The sequence below is a fragment of the Mixophyes fleayi genome, chromosome 1, assembly GCF_038048845.1.
Source record: "Mixophyes fleayi isolate aMixFle1 chromosome 1, aMixFle1.hap1, whole genome shotgun sequence".
NCBI classification, from domain to species: Eukaryota; Metazoa; Chordata; class Amphibia; order Anura; family Limnodynastidae; genus Mixophyes; species Mixophyes fleayi.
This window is the reverse complement of record NC_134402.1, coordinates 421,009,784-421,023,886: the sequence shown is the minus strand read 5'-3', so window position 1 is coordinate 421,023,886 and position 14,103 is coordinate 421,009,784. Positions and strand designations below refer to the sequence as shown.

The window sequence follows — 14,103 nt, the reverse complement described above, 5'->3', positions numbered from 1 at the left end:
CCCCATTGTCTTGAATCTTAGTATCCACAGATGCCAGCCCTCGGGGGTGGGGGCTGTGGCCCTTCATCTTAGACTTCAGGGGCTCTGGTCCGCTCAGGAGACCTCTCTCCCCATCAACATACTGGAACTAAAAGCCATGCTAAAGGTCTTACAGGGCGCACAGTCCATCCTTCAGGGCCAACTAGTCCGCCTGCAGCCCGACAACGCCACAGCAGTCTCGTACGTCAACAGACTGGGAGGCACCAGGAGTGCATGAGCAATGGAGGTTACGACTCAGATTTTCACCAGTCTTTATTCCAGGCATCCAGAACTGGCAAGCAGACTATCTAAGCCAGCATGCAATTCTCCGGGGGAATGGTCTCTTCATCCGGAGGCTTTTAAGTCTCTGGTCGTCCGATGGGGGACTCCGGACCAAGACCTAATGGGGTCTCGTCCTAACGGAAAGGTCCTAGAATTTTGCCCAAGGGTAAGCGATCCCTTTGCAGTGGCTGTAGATGTAATGACAATGCTCTGGGACTTCAGGTTAAGATACCTATTCCCTCCCATTTCCATGATTCCCTGCGTCCCTAGTGGTGGCTCCAGCTTGGCTGCGGAGGGTCTGGTATCCAGAAATACTGTTGATGGCGGTAGGTCCAGGTGTTCGGTTACCTCTTCGAGAAGACTTTCTACTTCAGGGACCATTCCTACATTGGGACTTACCGCTGCTGAATTTAACGGCATGGCTGTTGAAGCCAACCTTTCAAAATCCAGAGGGTTCTCTTCATGAGTAGTGGATACCCTCCTTAAAGCTAGAAAACCAGTCTCTGCTCGGATCTACCACCGTATCTGGCTTACATACATTAGATGGTGTGAGAACCGGACCTGCCACTCGGATTCGTTCCGCCTCTCTAGGTTTCTTGCTTTTCTCCAGGATGGCGGTCTTCACCTAGGATCCCTAAAAGTGCAGATTTTGGCTCTTTCAGTGTTTTTTCACCGTTCCCTGGCAGACATACTGGATGTCAGGACTTTCCTACAGGGAGTCCTGCATATCCAGCCTCCATATGTACCGCCCACCCTTGAGTGGGCTGCTTTAGAAAGTCCCCATGGTAGCCGTGTCCCCCAGATTGGATGAAGGAGAAAAAAGGATTTTTATACTCGCAATAAATCTTTTTCACTGATTCCACCTGGGGGACCCTGCGTTCCCTCCCTTATGCTATTTGGTCTTTGGTTGGTTGGCTCCCCTTCCTTGGGGCTTTATACTTAAACTGAAGGCTACAGGGGGGGTTGCGGAGGAGGGGAGGGGTTTGTCCACAGCATAATTAACAAATTGGCACTTAACTAGCTAAAACTCCTCTTCCCCCTCGCACAACCCCATTGTAGCAGTGTCCCCCAGATGGAATCAGAGAAACGGATTTATTGTGAGTATTAAAAATCCTTTTTTCCACCATTCAGGATTCTGTTTTGCTCTGAGGAAGTTAGGAGTCCCTCCCGTATAGTTTGTGTAGTCGCATACATCTAGTAAACTGACTACTCTGTTTTTCCAAGAAAGGATTAAAAAGGATTAGGACAGGTGCAGGGGTGGAAATAGACAAGAGTGCACAGAGACAGGACTGTTGCGAGGGACTGCATGAGTGCTATAAAGGCAGGAGGAAGCTTACCTTTCGCCATGGTCCTTACACAATGTTCATGTCGTCTGCTTCTTCCTGAAATCTGTTTCTGAGTTCAGCTGGAGATTGCAACCCTTGGGGTAGGGGGGGTGATCAGGCTCTGACCATGAATAGGAGGACAGTGTGGCCTGGTGAAATCATCAAAAACAGAGCCTCAGTGGTGACCAAAGCATGTTTAAAGGGAGACGTGGCACAGAATTAACAGTGTAATGAGGCAACAAGAGGCCAGAGGATAAAAGTGATAGCAAAGGCAGGTAGTGTGGAGTAAGAGATGAAATATGGAGGCCGTGTGAGAATGTAAGACCAGCAGGGGCACAGTTCATTAAGAGGAAGGGGTAGAGTCTGAGCACACAGAAGACTCTGGGCAGTGCAGTAGAAGGAGAGGGGAAAGGAAAAAGTAAGGAGTGAGAAAGTTGGGTGATTAATCTCGTAACACCCCCTAGGATTGTGGTGCCTGAGACAATTTGTCACCTTATGGGACATACACCACATTTCTATGTTTACAGCAATATATATTGTTACACTTATAGATTCCATTGTCTCATAACTACTATCAAACAAGCCTGTCTTTCACACATACAGTCGGGGCCAAAAGTTTTGAGAATGACAAGTTTTGGTTTTCATAAAGTTTGTTGCTTCAGTGTCTTAAGACCTTTTTGTCAGATGCTGCTCTGGTATACTGAAGTAAGATTACAAGAATTTCAAAAGTGTGAAAGGCTTTTATTTACAATTACATTAGGTTTATGCAAAGAGTCAATATTTGCAGTCTTGACTTTCTTTTCTTGAAGACCTCTGCAATGCGCCCTGGCTGCGAGCAGAAAGCTGGGTTAAAACTACCGTAATAGCGATAATCGCTTTAACGCCGCGCAAATTCGGGGTGGAATTAAATTCCACCCATAGTATGATTTCTGGTAGCAACACTTGAAAAACTTTTGTTTTAGATGGTATGAAAATTGGTGCAACAACAACAATAATAGTAAAATATTAAATAGTGGTGTGTTGCATGACTTTTTTTTTTTTTTTTTTTTTCTTGCTAAACATCTCCAATTCTGGTGTAGATATTGTTATAAGTGCAGTTTAAAACATACAATGTTGGACCCTACTGAAGTGATGGGAGACTTTCTCTCTCTCATGGCTTGTTTTTAAATGAACCATTTTCATCCCCCTCTCCACAATCTGTGACAACATTTTTCTTGGCAGAACCTTTGGGTGGTAATCTAGGACCTGCCAACAGGTCCACTCTGAGTCACCAAAACTCTGGGGTTTAGTATGGTATCCACATGTGTAAACTTCACCCCTGTAATACCTTCTCGCCTCCTAATCCCGTAATAGTCTTTCACGTCAGTGTGTTAACTTTATGATTTTTAACACTTAATGAAATGAACTTTCAAAATAGATCAAACTTTCAAACCAAATACCACAAAGCAGACACCAGTAAAAGATGTTCTATTTAAGCCCAGTCAGTGGAAACCGAGGACCTGTAATAAAAAGGTGGAAGGTTTTCACTTCACTGTAACTGTTAATATGGTTATACACATGGCATAGGTAGCAGGACCACTTTACCCAGCAGGTACTCTTCAAGTAAGAGCTTTTGGGGCACCCTACTTAACTAGGAGACTAAAACGCAAGGCCCTCCTCTAGACACGGATGCATGGCACTGTATTAGGGGCAGAGTGGCCAAGTCTACTATTTATCTTTTATGCAGGAAAGTTCCTACAGGGTTTATACAAGTTTGTGTTTATTACCCACATGACACAATTTTCCTTCTTCCTCCTCTCTATGTTGGTGTAGCTGCTGTCAGAGGAGACTTTCTTCTTCTTTGGTGGTCCTCTCCCAGAATTACTCATTTTTGAATGATGTGTAGTCTTTAATTGGTAGGATCTTTGGGGTCTCTATCCGATTTGTCCCTGTAGTCAAAATTCTTCTATCTTTCTAACCTTAGTGTTCACGCTAAACTAGTCTTTGCCAAAGTGAGTGCAGCCAAATCTGTTGTAGTTAAATATTTGTAAGAACTGTCACCCCCTCCTGATGAGAAGTTATACGTAACGTTTGGCAATATTTTCCCATTGTAACAAAGGAGATGATTGGAATTCATCTTGCAGCCTCCATGGTGTGCTCTTTCTTCGATAGATGATTCAGAAGTTATTTTCTTTGTGTTTTGATATCCCAATGTTTACCTGATTGACACAGAATATGTTGTATCAGTCATTACTAGGCTATATTATGGAGTTCAATGTGTTTTGGATTTTTTCAGGAGTCTCCTTCCTTCACTTTCTCTTTTTTACCCACCAATTTTTTCCTTAGAAGAGAGCTGAAGTTCCCCTCTGAGCACTGTCGCCACTCCTGCTTTGTGCGCTCGGCTCTATACTCGGAGGCGTGGATGTGTGATCATCACCTCCCTCTGAGTGCAAAACTGCACTTCACTATGATGTATATACATCCTGCTGAGAGGGAGCTGATTGATCCCCTCTCAACAGGTTGTTATGGTGCTCTGCACATGGGATCAAATACTACAGACCAGGTCAAACTATGGGGATATATAATATAATCTACCTATCAGCTGGAACATACTCTTTCAATGTTAAGGAAATCCTAATGCATTTACAACCTGTTAAGCTCTCCCTAAATTCTTGTCTAGTGATGGAGAGATACCTGTGGAGGGGACAGAGATTCCAGATGTTAGTAAGTCTAGGATGAGTACAGGAGATGGCAAAGACTGATTTGTGAGGGGTTAGCCGTCAGAGGGGACTTTCTACTTATTTGGTGGTCCTCTCTCAAACCATGCTTGACCATTGGAACACTAGAACCCAGAAGGGTAAAGAACAGGGTAGCAACTTCATCATCACGCGTGAGATCATATGACGAGAAGGTGCAGGAAAGGATTTGAGTAGGGTAACCTCTTATCTCCTTTTTATCAGTTTTGTCTTTTTTGAAACGTGAACAAAATATTGGGCTGTGATGGTGGTTGGTATGTTAGGGTGAGAAGAGACTTAAATGTTTGCTGCTGTATTATTTATTGTATTTTTTTTTTAATTTGTCGTCTGTTTCTTTTTTAAAATCTCACAATGGACAATCTGATCATTTTAGTTCTAGAATTTCCCTGCAGCATTTACAATTTGCAAGGCTGAGATTGTAGACCTGGAGTAAATCTTTATCTCTTGCATGGAGTTTTAGAATGTGCTGTGATTTTTGTGTTTCTAGTAATGGGGAAGGGGGCGGATGCATTTACTTTTACTGTTATGTGACCTTTTCAAAGGTCCTGGCCCTCCTTTAAAATATCACCCGTTCAGAATATGTATTGTGAAACCAGGCTAAGCTCTGAAGAATCTGTGCGATTTTATAACCTGTTATGCAAGAAATTATACCTAGTTTTGTTGCTTTTTTTCGCTAATGGAAAAAACATTGGTAAGGAGCTGTAGTGAGCGGTATTTGTACAGCATCTGGCCATCAGGCAGACTCAATCAGCTGAGATGTTTCACAATCCTCTCTGGAAGACCAGTGTTCTGTGATTGCATATTGCAAGTATTCTGTTGCTGGGGTGAGTATGGGGGAAACAGACATATGAGGGGGGCCAAAAAAAAAATAAAAAAAAGAATTTGGCGAATGTGTGAGGGGTTACCTGTCAGAGGGGACTTTCTACTTATTTGGTGGTCCTCTCCCAAACCATGATTGACCATTGGAACACTAGAACCCATAAGGGTAAAGAACAGGGTAGTAAATACATCTTCATGGGTGAGATCATATGACAAGGAGGTGACCGTGGTGCAGGGACGGAGTTGAGCAGGGTGTTGCTTTAGGAAGAGTGTAACCTTTCATCTCGTTTTTTCATTTTTTTTCTTTTTTGAAATGTGAACAAAATATTGGGCTGTGATGGTGCACAACAAAAAGATACAGCTCTGCTGACAGGCACGCTTTGGTTTTTGATGAGCTGTGCTCTCCTGCAGGATATACTGGCTGTTTCCTCTCCTGACACCTTTTAAATGAAAACTATAATTTCTGCTGTGAGCCAGGAAGAATTAGTAAATGTCAAAATGATCACACAGATATAATATACTGCACTGCCTGGTTCAAAGGAAGATACGCCTCTCAGTGCTGTGAAAACAAGAGAAGCCTGGGGGCATTGCCTTCCTGACCCTTTTATCAGCACTCCCCATGTAACGGAAAAATAACATTCCTATTGATGAGGATTGGAAAATAAGTGGAGCAGGATGATTTCAGATTCATGTATATTTGTATCTGTTCTTGTAATGTAACTAGGTGCCAACGACATTGAATTATCCAAAGGTTTAAAATCTTCTGCCATAGACATTAGTGTGCATTTTCATGAGGGGCTCTATCAAGACTGAAATGTCTCATTTTTCTAAATTGTGTTTCCTCAAACACACCAAGTCTTAACTAGTAAGTAGAAACTCTGTTTTTTCTGAAACTTACTTGTGCAACTTATAGTATGTCTTGTCATTAACTTTTTGTAATGAAGTCTAGGAAACATTTTTGGGATTAAAATACATTTAATCTAGCATATTCTCTGTGATTCTTTGTGAATTTACGAAGCCCAGGGAGGCTCATGCTACACGTGTATGGGATTTAAATGTGAAACATTAATAAGTGGTTTTGGTGAACGCAAGGACACCATACTAAATCCTTTGTGGTGGTAGAAAAGGTGTATTCATTGGTAAGTGACGAAGGTGGCGTCAGTCACGGCCAGCTGTTCAGATTGCTGTATCTGGGACTGGCTGGGTGTTCGTGACACTATCCATCAAAAACAACGAGGAGACTGTGGTTTTATAATTAACCATGTTCGCTCCTCTTTCTAGTGATCCTGCCTCCAGCATTACCCAACTGAGAGGATGATGGACATTATGTAGCGGAGACTTAGAGCAAAGACGTTTTTTCCATTACCTATTCATATCTCTAGTATGCTTATATAGATAAATCTGTATCTAAAGTTCTAAAAATGCCCATACTGTTCTGTATGGAGATAGTGAATCAGTTGTAAACTTCAATTTTCATTATTTCTACCTTGTCTATTTGAAGGTCAAGTAAGTGGATATGTGTTATATTCTAAAGACCACAGGAAAGGGACACCGTATTGGATAGCTGTAGCATCTCTCATTTATCACCATTCCTTCTACACCAGGTTCTCCAGAGAGTAATGTGTGGAGAACAGCAATACCTGGCAGTCTTGGTGGCTGTAACACAAAGCGTTCAGTCTTTGCTAAGAGAACATCCCCTGCTTCCTGCCACCATAGTGGAGTTCCATCCTAGATCACTGGACATCCACTTCTCAATGTGCATATAACTCACTATAGGTAGTATTATGATAGAGATCATTTTGGGTATTTTAGGACATGTTTTTTAAAAACCCATAGTTTTATTAGAGCACCCTCACAACTATCCCAATCTCTGAGCCACACGCTTTTCCCCCTTTCAGTTAGTTTGTATGCTCTCATGAGGAGGGCCCGCCATACCCTTTGTTTTAATGTCTACATTTATATTGTCTTTGTATAATAGGGCCTTGTATGTCCCTATTTTTATGCAAGTCCAGATTGCCACCACTGTACGGCGCTGCGGAACATGCGACTCCCTACAAATCAACTGTAATAATAGCAATAGACTGGAAAAAAAACCTGTTAATTTTAAAATGAGAACACTAATGTACCTGTGGTGCTCTGGCTGCCAAGTCACTTGTAGATGTGCCAGAGAATATTACTAAATGTGACTGATAGATTTTCCATCATGATCGTTACTCACAACAGTTTCCTTATTGGACCAGTGACTCCAATTTCTAAATTGGAAGAGTTCAGAATGTGTTGATTTATAGGTTTAATATGTGAGTGTTATTGCAAGTTTCTCTCTTCTGTAAAACCTCATTCATGTGTTATAACAAAATAACTGGTTTTGCTGACATTTTTGGCCTCCCAGTATTTCAGCAGTTTAATTTTATTTTTATATACTTAAATATTCTATCTGCATGAGACCACGTGATAGTCAGTGAGCTGTGAGCATGATTTGTTAAAATGTCACTTTGTTTTCTTACAAAGGAGAGGAAAGATGTATGTAGTGTTGTAGAAATTTAGATTACCGGTATATAACATTGTTATCAAAATCTAGTTAAAATGTAATTTTCATCTCACTTAGCCTTGGTTAAACAGGGCGAGAGGATAGCTATATGTTTTCTATACTCTGAGCAAACAATCCTTAGTGCTTTGTGAGTCTCTTGGATTTTTTTTGTGCTTTTTACCCACTAAAGACTAAAGTTCAGCCTATTCTTGGGAGGGGGGGACTGTAGTATGAGTTATGTTGATTCTATTAATTTTGGTTAATGTATTTGCCTTTTTGGTGCTCCTTAGTCAGGCATATAATATACTAAATACAGATGTAGTCCCTGAGTTTTTAAGATCTTGCTTGAATTAAATTTTTGTTGTGTGATCAGAGTTAAAGCCCCTCAAGATTTGTAACTGTATCCTGGGGCCTGCTACATGTGAGATTATTTTTATAATGTCCCACTATAAAGCATTTGTCCGACACATTCTCCGTGTGCTGCTTTTTAATTTGATTACAGCCGTTCACATGAATACTAATCACACAATGCTTTGTGTGTAGTGTTTGAGCTAGGCTGCATGAGCAATCATTTTGGCCCACAATCAATCACATGAAGTGCGTGGCAAGCGCCTGTAACTATTGGACGTAATCGCAGCAAGCTGCAATTACATCAGGCGTTTGAGGCAGACAAAGGAAACGTAGGTGGTCACCTGTAGAGCTGTCTTTAATGTTTCTATGTTGAGTTTCACTATCGCCATATGTATGTGGTGTTCAATCTTCTGCTCATCTGGGATTTTCATAATCCTTTAGCTCATTAATGTTCAGCCTATCAGGGACCTGTCCACATGTGTGACTGTAGTGAGGACAGGGCTGTGGGCCACAGGCTGAGTTAGTTGAAGAAGCCGGCCCCTATCAGCACAGCCTAGTAATGTGAGGCTCCTGCTATACTGATGCCAGATACATCTCTATATAAAATGAAGTTCAGACATCCAACTTATCCTACTACTGTTTTTCACATATGCATGATAATAGATCATAATATTCCATTAGACCTTGTCTTATGCTTTATAAGGGTATTCACACCCTCATCTAACCACCTGTTGCTTCTTTTGTGTATTCCATTAACTCTTCAACACATTTGTGCATGATTAGTAAGACTTGTGAAAAGCCATTCTTGTTCTATGCATCTGGAATGGCTTCTAGCATTGTATCATCTAGTTGCTTTATGGATTCTATCAATAGCCAAAATATACTGAGACGCAGCTGAGCCAAAAATGGAGCTGTGTTTACAATGGTGCAACCCAGTGGAATAGATGTAGACAGAAGGTATTCATACTAACATTGCTGTGGCAACTAGGTTTATATAAAGTTCACATAGTTTTCACATTTGTATGGCTCTAAAAATTGTAGACAGAGAAGGAAGTAGATCATCAATGTAAATGAAGATATACTGAATTGTGAAAGTTAGAATGTTCTTTTTACAGTTTACAAATGCTCAGGCAACCTGTGACACTTCAACTGTTGTGATATTACATCCCCTGCCAGCCTTGCTGGGGCCTGTAGTTCCACAAGCATTGCAGAGGTACAGGTGAACTGCCTCTGCTCTAACACAGATTAGCTTTGTCTCTCTAGTTGGAAAATTACCTTTTTGTTTTTCTGTTCCCAGGGTTCAGCTGATCCGCTAAACAGTGCTTTCCACCTTACTTACAACATGGTATTGAATCTTCTGCGTGTGGAGGAAATTAACCCTGAATACATGCTGGAGAAATCCTTTTATCAATTCCAACATTACAGGGCCATACCTGGAGTAGCGGAAAGTAAGTGGCTGTTTTTTAATTCTCAATGTTTAATTCTGTTAGTCAGTGTTTCATTTTCATCTTTAAGCTGCACTCCCAGATAACATGCAAAACTTACCCTGCGGAGTCCCGGTACTTGCTTCAAGTAGTGATTGTGCCCCGCCCCTGAGGTTCTGTCCTTCATCTCACTGCCCTGGCTGAAAGCTGTTTGACACCACGTGGACTAATGTACATGTGTCCATCTGGTAGGGAACATAGATTGCAAGGTCCACTGGGATAGGAACTGATTACATATTCTCTGTAAAATGCTGTGTAATATGTAAGTGCTATACTAATTTTATATATATTATTCTTTATATATGCCAGTATTTAAGAGCAATAGACCCTCTTATTTTTAATTTATTTTTTTTATTTTTTTTTTAGAATATTAACCTTTATTGAAATCTTCCTGATTTACAGAGGTGAAGAAATTGGAGGAGCAGTATAACGGTATACAAATTCCCAATGAAGAAAATGTTGTGACATACTACAAAATCCGCCAGCAGCTGGCTAAACTTGGCAAAGAGATTGAAGATTACATCCACAAACCCAAATATTGCCTTCCATTTTTGCAGCCAGGCCGGTTAGTTAAGGTAAGATCATACTGTAAAGCGCTACGGAATCTGCTGGTGCTATATAAATAAATGATATTGAGTAGCTGCTGCAAATATGCATGCCCATGGCTTCCTTGTATTTCACAAAGCAAAAATTAATATATGTATTATGTTATTATGTATAATGGTAGTGCAGTGTGTAGTTAGTAACTGCCAGGTGCCTGGAGCCAGGAACTGGGGCTGTCTTATCAACTGTCCTGGAGCCAAGGAATCGGCACCGTGGTTGCGTCCGTCAACTGTCCTGGAGCCAAGGAATCGGCACCGTGGTTGCGTCCGTCAACTGTCCTGGAGCCAAGGAATCGGCACCGTGGTTGCGTCCGTCAACTGTCCTGGAGCCAAGGAATCGGCACCGTGGTTGCGTCCGTCAACTGTCCTGGAGCCAAGGAATCGGCACAGTACCTGCGTCCGTCAACTGTCCTGGAGCCAAGGAATCGGCACAGTACCTGCGTCCGTCAACTGTCCTGGAGCCAAGGAATCGGCACAGTACCTGCGTCCGTCAACTGTCCTGGAGCCAAGGAATCGGCACAGTACCTGCGTCCGTCAACTGTCCTGGAGCCAAGGAATCGGCACCTTGGCTGCGTCCGTCAACTGTCCTGGAGCCAAGGAATCGGCACCTTGGCTGCATGCGTCAACATGTATCCCCACTGATGGCTACAATTGTTGTTCTGTAACTTTTATGTATCAAGTGTTCTCAACCCCTCAGTGTACAACGCTGAATACGATGTTGGGACTTGTATTATAATGTTACCTTATCCCAACTGGTTTAAGCTTTGGTGCTTTCAATTTTCACACCTCGGTATTATTGTTCTTGAAGTCTATGATTTTTGTGTGCAAAGCAAAGTATAATGTGCTGATGTACAGGGAAAGCTATAATAAAAGCCATGCATTAGAAGGACTCCAGGCAGTTTCATTTACAGATGAACTGCACACATCAGTTAAGCTCATGTAAACCTTCTCCCCCTGAGATCTGCACTGGAGGTTAGTTTGTGGGTTTTGGCAGCAGGCTGCAGAAGGCAAAATTTTTAAAGACGTTTAAAATCCTTTTAATCAGACCTGAAACTCCAAAGCTGTGCCCTGTAGTTTTCTTCAGTATTCTCACACAGGAAGGTTTAATGGAGTATATCAGTCTTGCATACACTATCATTATTTCTATCATTTTCCCTCTTTTCAGTCCTCCCAAGAGGTGCAAAAAGAGTTAATCGTGTATCACCATGTTCTAAGGGGAAAAAAAACATTCTCAGAACTTTGAGGATTTGTTTTACTTTTATTTTTTTTATTTAATCTTGAAAGAATTCCATTCAAGTGAATAAGAGGCATTTAGAAGCCAAAGTGCTTCAGAAAAACTCCCTAACCAGTATGAGCATTTTTTTCAGAATTGTTTTTTTGTTTTGTTTACACTTGTTACATTTAAAAATGTCTCAACTTTGACAAATATAAAAACCTTTTTATAGTATATGTATTAATGCACTAGTCCCGGTGGCTCCCAGGGGTGCCGCGGCGCTGTCACTGGGGTGCCGCGAGCCAGACATAGAAAAAAAACAAAAACACAGAAACTTACCAATCCTTCGGGCGCCGGGACCCAGCAGCCTCCTCTCCCCGGGGAGAGGAGGCTACTGGGTCCTGGCGCCTGGCGGATTGGTAAGTTTCTGTGTTTTTGTTTTTTTTCTATGTCTGGCCCGCGGCAGAGGAGTGACAGGGATCGTGACAGCGGGGGCAGAGTGAGAGTGACAGCGGGGGCAGAGTGAGAGTGACAGCGGGGGCAGAGTGAGAGTGACAGCGGGGGCAGAGTGAGAGTGACAGCGGGGGCAGAGTGAGAGTGACAGCGGGGGCAGAGTGAGAGTGGCCGCAGCGTGAGAGGGGCAGAGTGAGAGTGGCCGCAGCGTGAGAGGGGCAGAGTGAGAGTGGCCGCAGCGTGAGAGGGGCAGAGTGAGAGTGGCCGCAGCGTGAGAGGGGCAGAGTGAGAGTGGCCGCAGCGTGAGAGGGGCACAGCGTGAGAGGGCAGAGTGTCTGGATGCAGAGGGCATTTTTGCATACAACTAAAGTATTTCTGTCCTGACCTAAATACTTATTACAATTTTTTGACCCAACTAATTCTAAAACAGGACTGCTCAATAATTATTTTGGAGGGGTGCCTTGAAAAAATTTGGAGACTCTAAGGGTGCCGCGAACTGCAAAAGTTTGGGAACCACTGAACTAGTCAATTTCCTAGGGAAAGGAGACTATAATGACAGTACAATATATGTAGCTGGTAGAATTTACTTTGTATTAATGTAGAATATATGGGAAATTTTCTAGGTAAATGTATTTAATTTTAATTTGGTTCGGTCTCCCTATTTTCATAACTCTTGCTTTGGAAATGACCTTTTCAGATTTTGACATCAGCCTGTCACTTTTCACGTCTACACCAGTGGAAAATCACGTACTATATTATACATGGCTGCTCAGAGCGTTGTGCTTAGATCTCTCTTCAGCCCAGGCAGCTGTTAGCCGGGCATTTTCTCAATAAATGCTGTCACCCTTGGTTTCCCTGCCAGTTGGAATCCAATTTTACAGCTTTTCCATTAGTCATTTATAAATGTATTAGGTTTTGATGGAGGGTTCCACAATGAACTTGATCTCATTGCCTCTCATTGATTTGATGTCTGTTGTGACGAGGACTTATCTGTAGCTCCTGCAGCCACATGGTATCTTATGTCTCTTATTGCTCCTTCACAGGTTAAGAGTAAAGAGGATGATTTTGGATGGGGTGTGGTCGTAAACTTTTCCAAAAAGTCAAACGTAAAGGTAAGTCCTAGCTTAAATTGATGCTGTTCCAAATAGCTTTTGTTTGGACTCTTAGTTTTATTTAGTGAAGCACATGGTTTTAAGATATGTACTATGTAAAAATAGCATATGTGAGTCCTGCTGAGCTGCTTACTTAACCAAGGTAAAATTAGAGACGATAATCCGTTTTATTTTGGAGATTATTAACAGAAGGGTCATTACCGCACTAGGTATTCACATTCCCGATCATTAAGTACCTGTAATATGATTATAGTATTCTTTATCGGCTGGTGCACCCAGAACATAAGACTAAATTCAATTACAAAGAAAAATAATGTTCTAAACAGGACACTGTGAATAAAACTTATCAACGCATTTCTCATCTTATTCAGAGTGCCCTATTTAGAACATACTTTTTCTTTGTAATTGAATTTGTTTTGGAGATTAACCTTTTTATACCTCCAAAGTGGAAGAAATGGGTGAAGAGGTCGGTACGAAGTCAGGAATTAAAGTGCCCAAGCAGCATATGTATGTGTGCTTTTCGCACATCACTAAGACACTGTTTGGACATTACTGCTTTGTACTTCCTGTTAAACCTTTCTCCAGTGCTGTAGAGGTGCAGAGAGCAGCCCAACCAGGAATGTGGGTCATGTCCTTGTATCTGCTCCTCCCTTGTGTTTAATTGCTCAGCTAATGGTGATCCTGGGGGTGAGAGAGAGCATGTTTTAATTCCCCTAGAGGTACAATATAACCCATCACCTGGAGAAAAGGATAGAACAGCAAGTACTAAAAAATTCCCTAGTAGTAAATTATGTTGCATAATAAATAATGCAAAAGCTGTTCTCTGTACTTTCCCAAATTATAAATAATTGTAAATGTATGAAGGTAATGCGATGGCAGCTTGTTTTATTGGGGTAAATGAGGACTTTCCCAGCAGCAGGATGTGTAGCAGATGAGGAATAGCATTGTAGACAGTGATGCAATGAACACTATGTAATCTTTTGTATGAACATGGAAAAACATGATAACAAGCCTTGGTTGGCATTAGGTATTTGCAAGCTATGTGTTACACACCCAATCCAGTGGCACAATGATGCAGGATGTTTTGGCAGGTTACACAATAAGGTTAGATTTTTGGAGCTGGAATCAATGTGATATCATTATGGAAAGTTTGTAGTGCTGGGGAGCCTGGTTGTTTCTGAT

General features: G+C 41.8%; 1 protein-coding gene across 1 annotated transcript in view; it reads left to right on the top strand.

Annotated features, from left to right (window-relative positions):
* Window positions 1-14,103, top strand: part of MTREX (Mtr4 exosome RNA helicase) — a 47,439-nt gene that overhangs the window by 15,689 nt on the left and 17,647 nt on the right. The window contains exons 16-18 of the mRNA XM_075183552.1: window positions 9,355-9,505; window positions 9,944-10,116; window positions 12,853-12,921. Coding sequence (XP_075039653.1) covers window positions 9,355-9,505; window positions 9,944-10,116; window positions 12,853-12,921 — 393 coding nt within the window. The remainder of the gene's footprint in view (window positions 1-9,354; window positions 9,506-9,943; window positions 10,117-12,852; window positions 12,922-14,103) is intronic.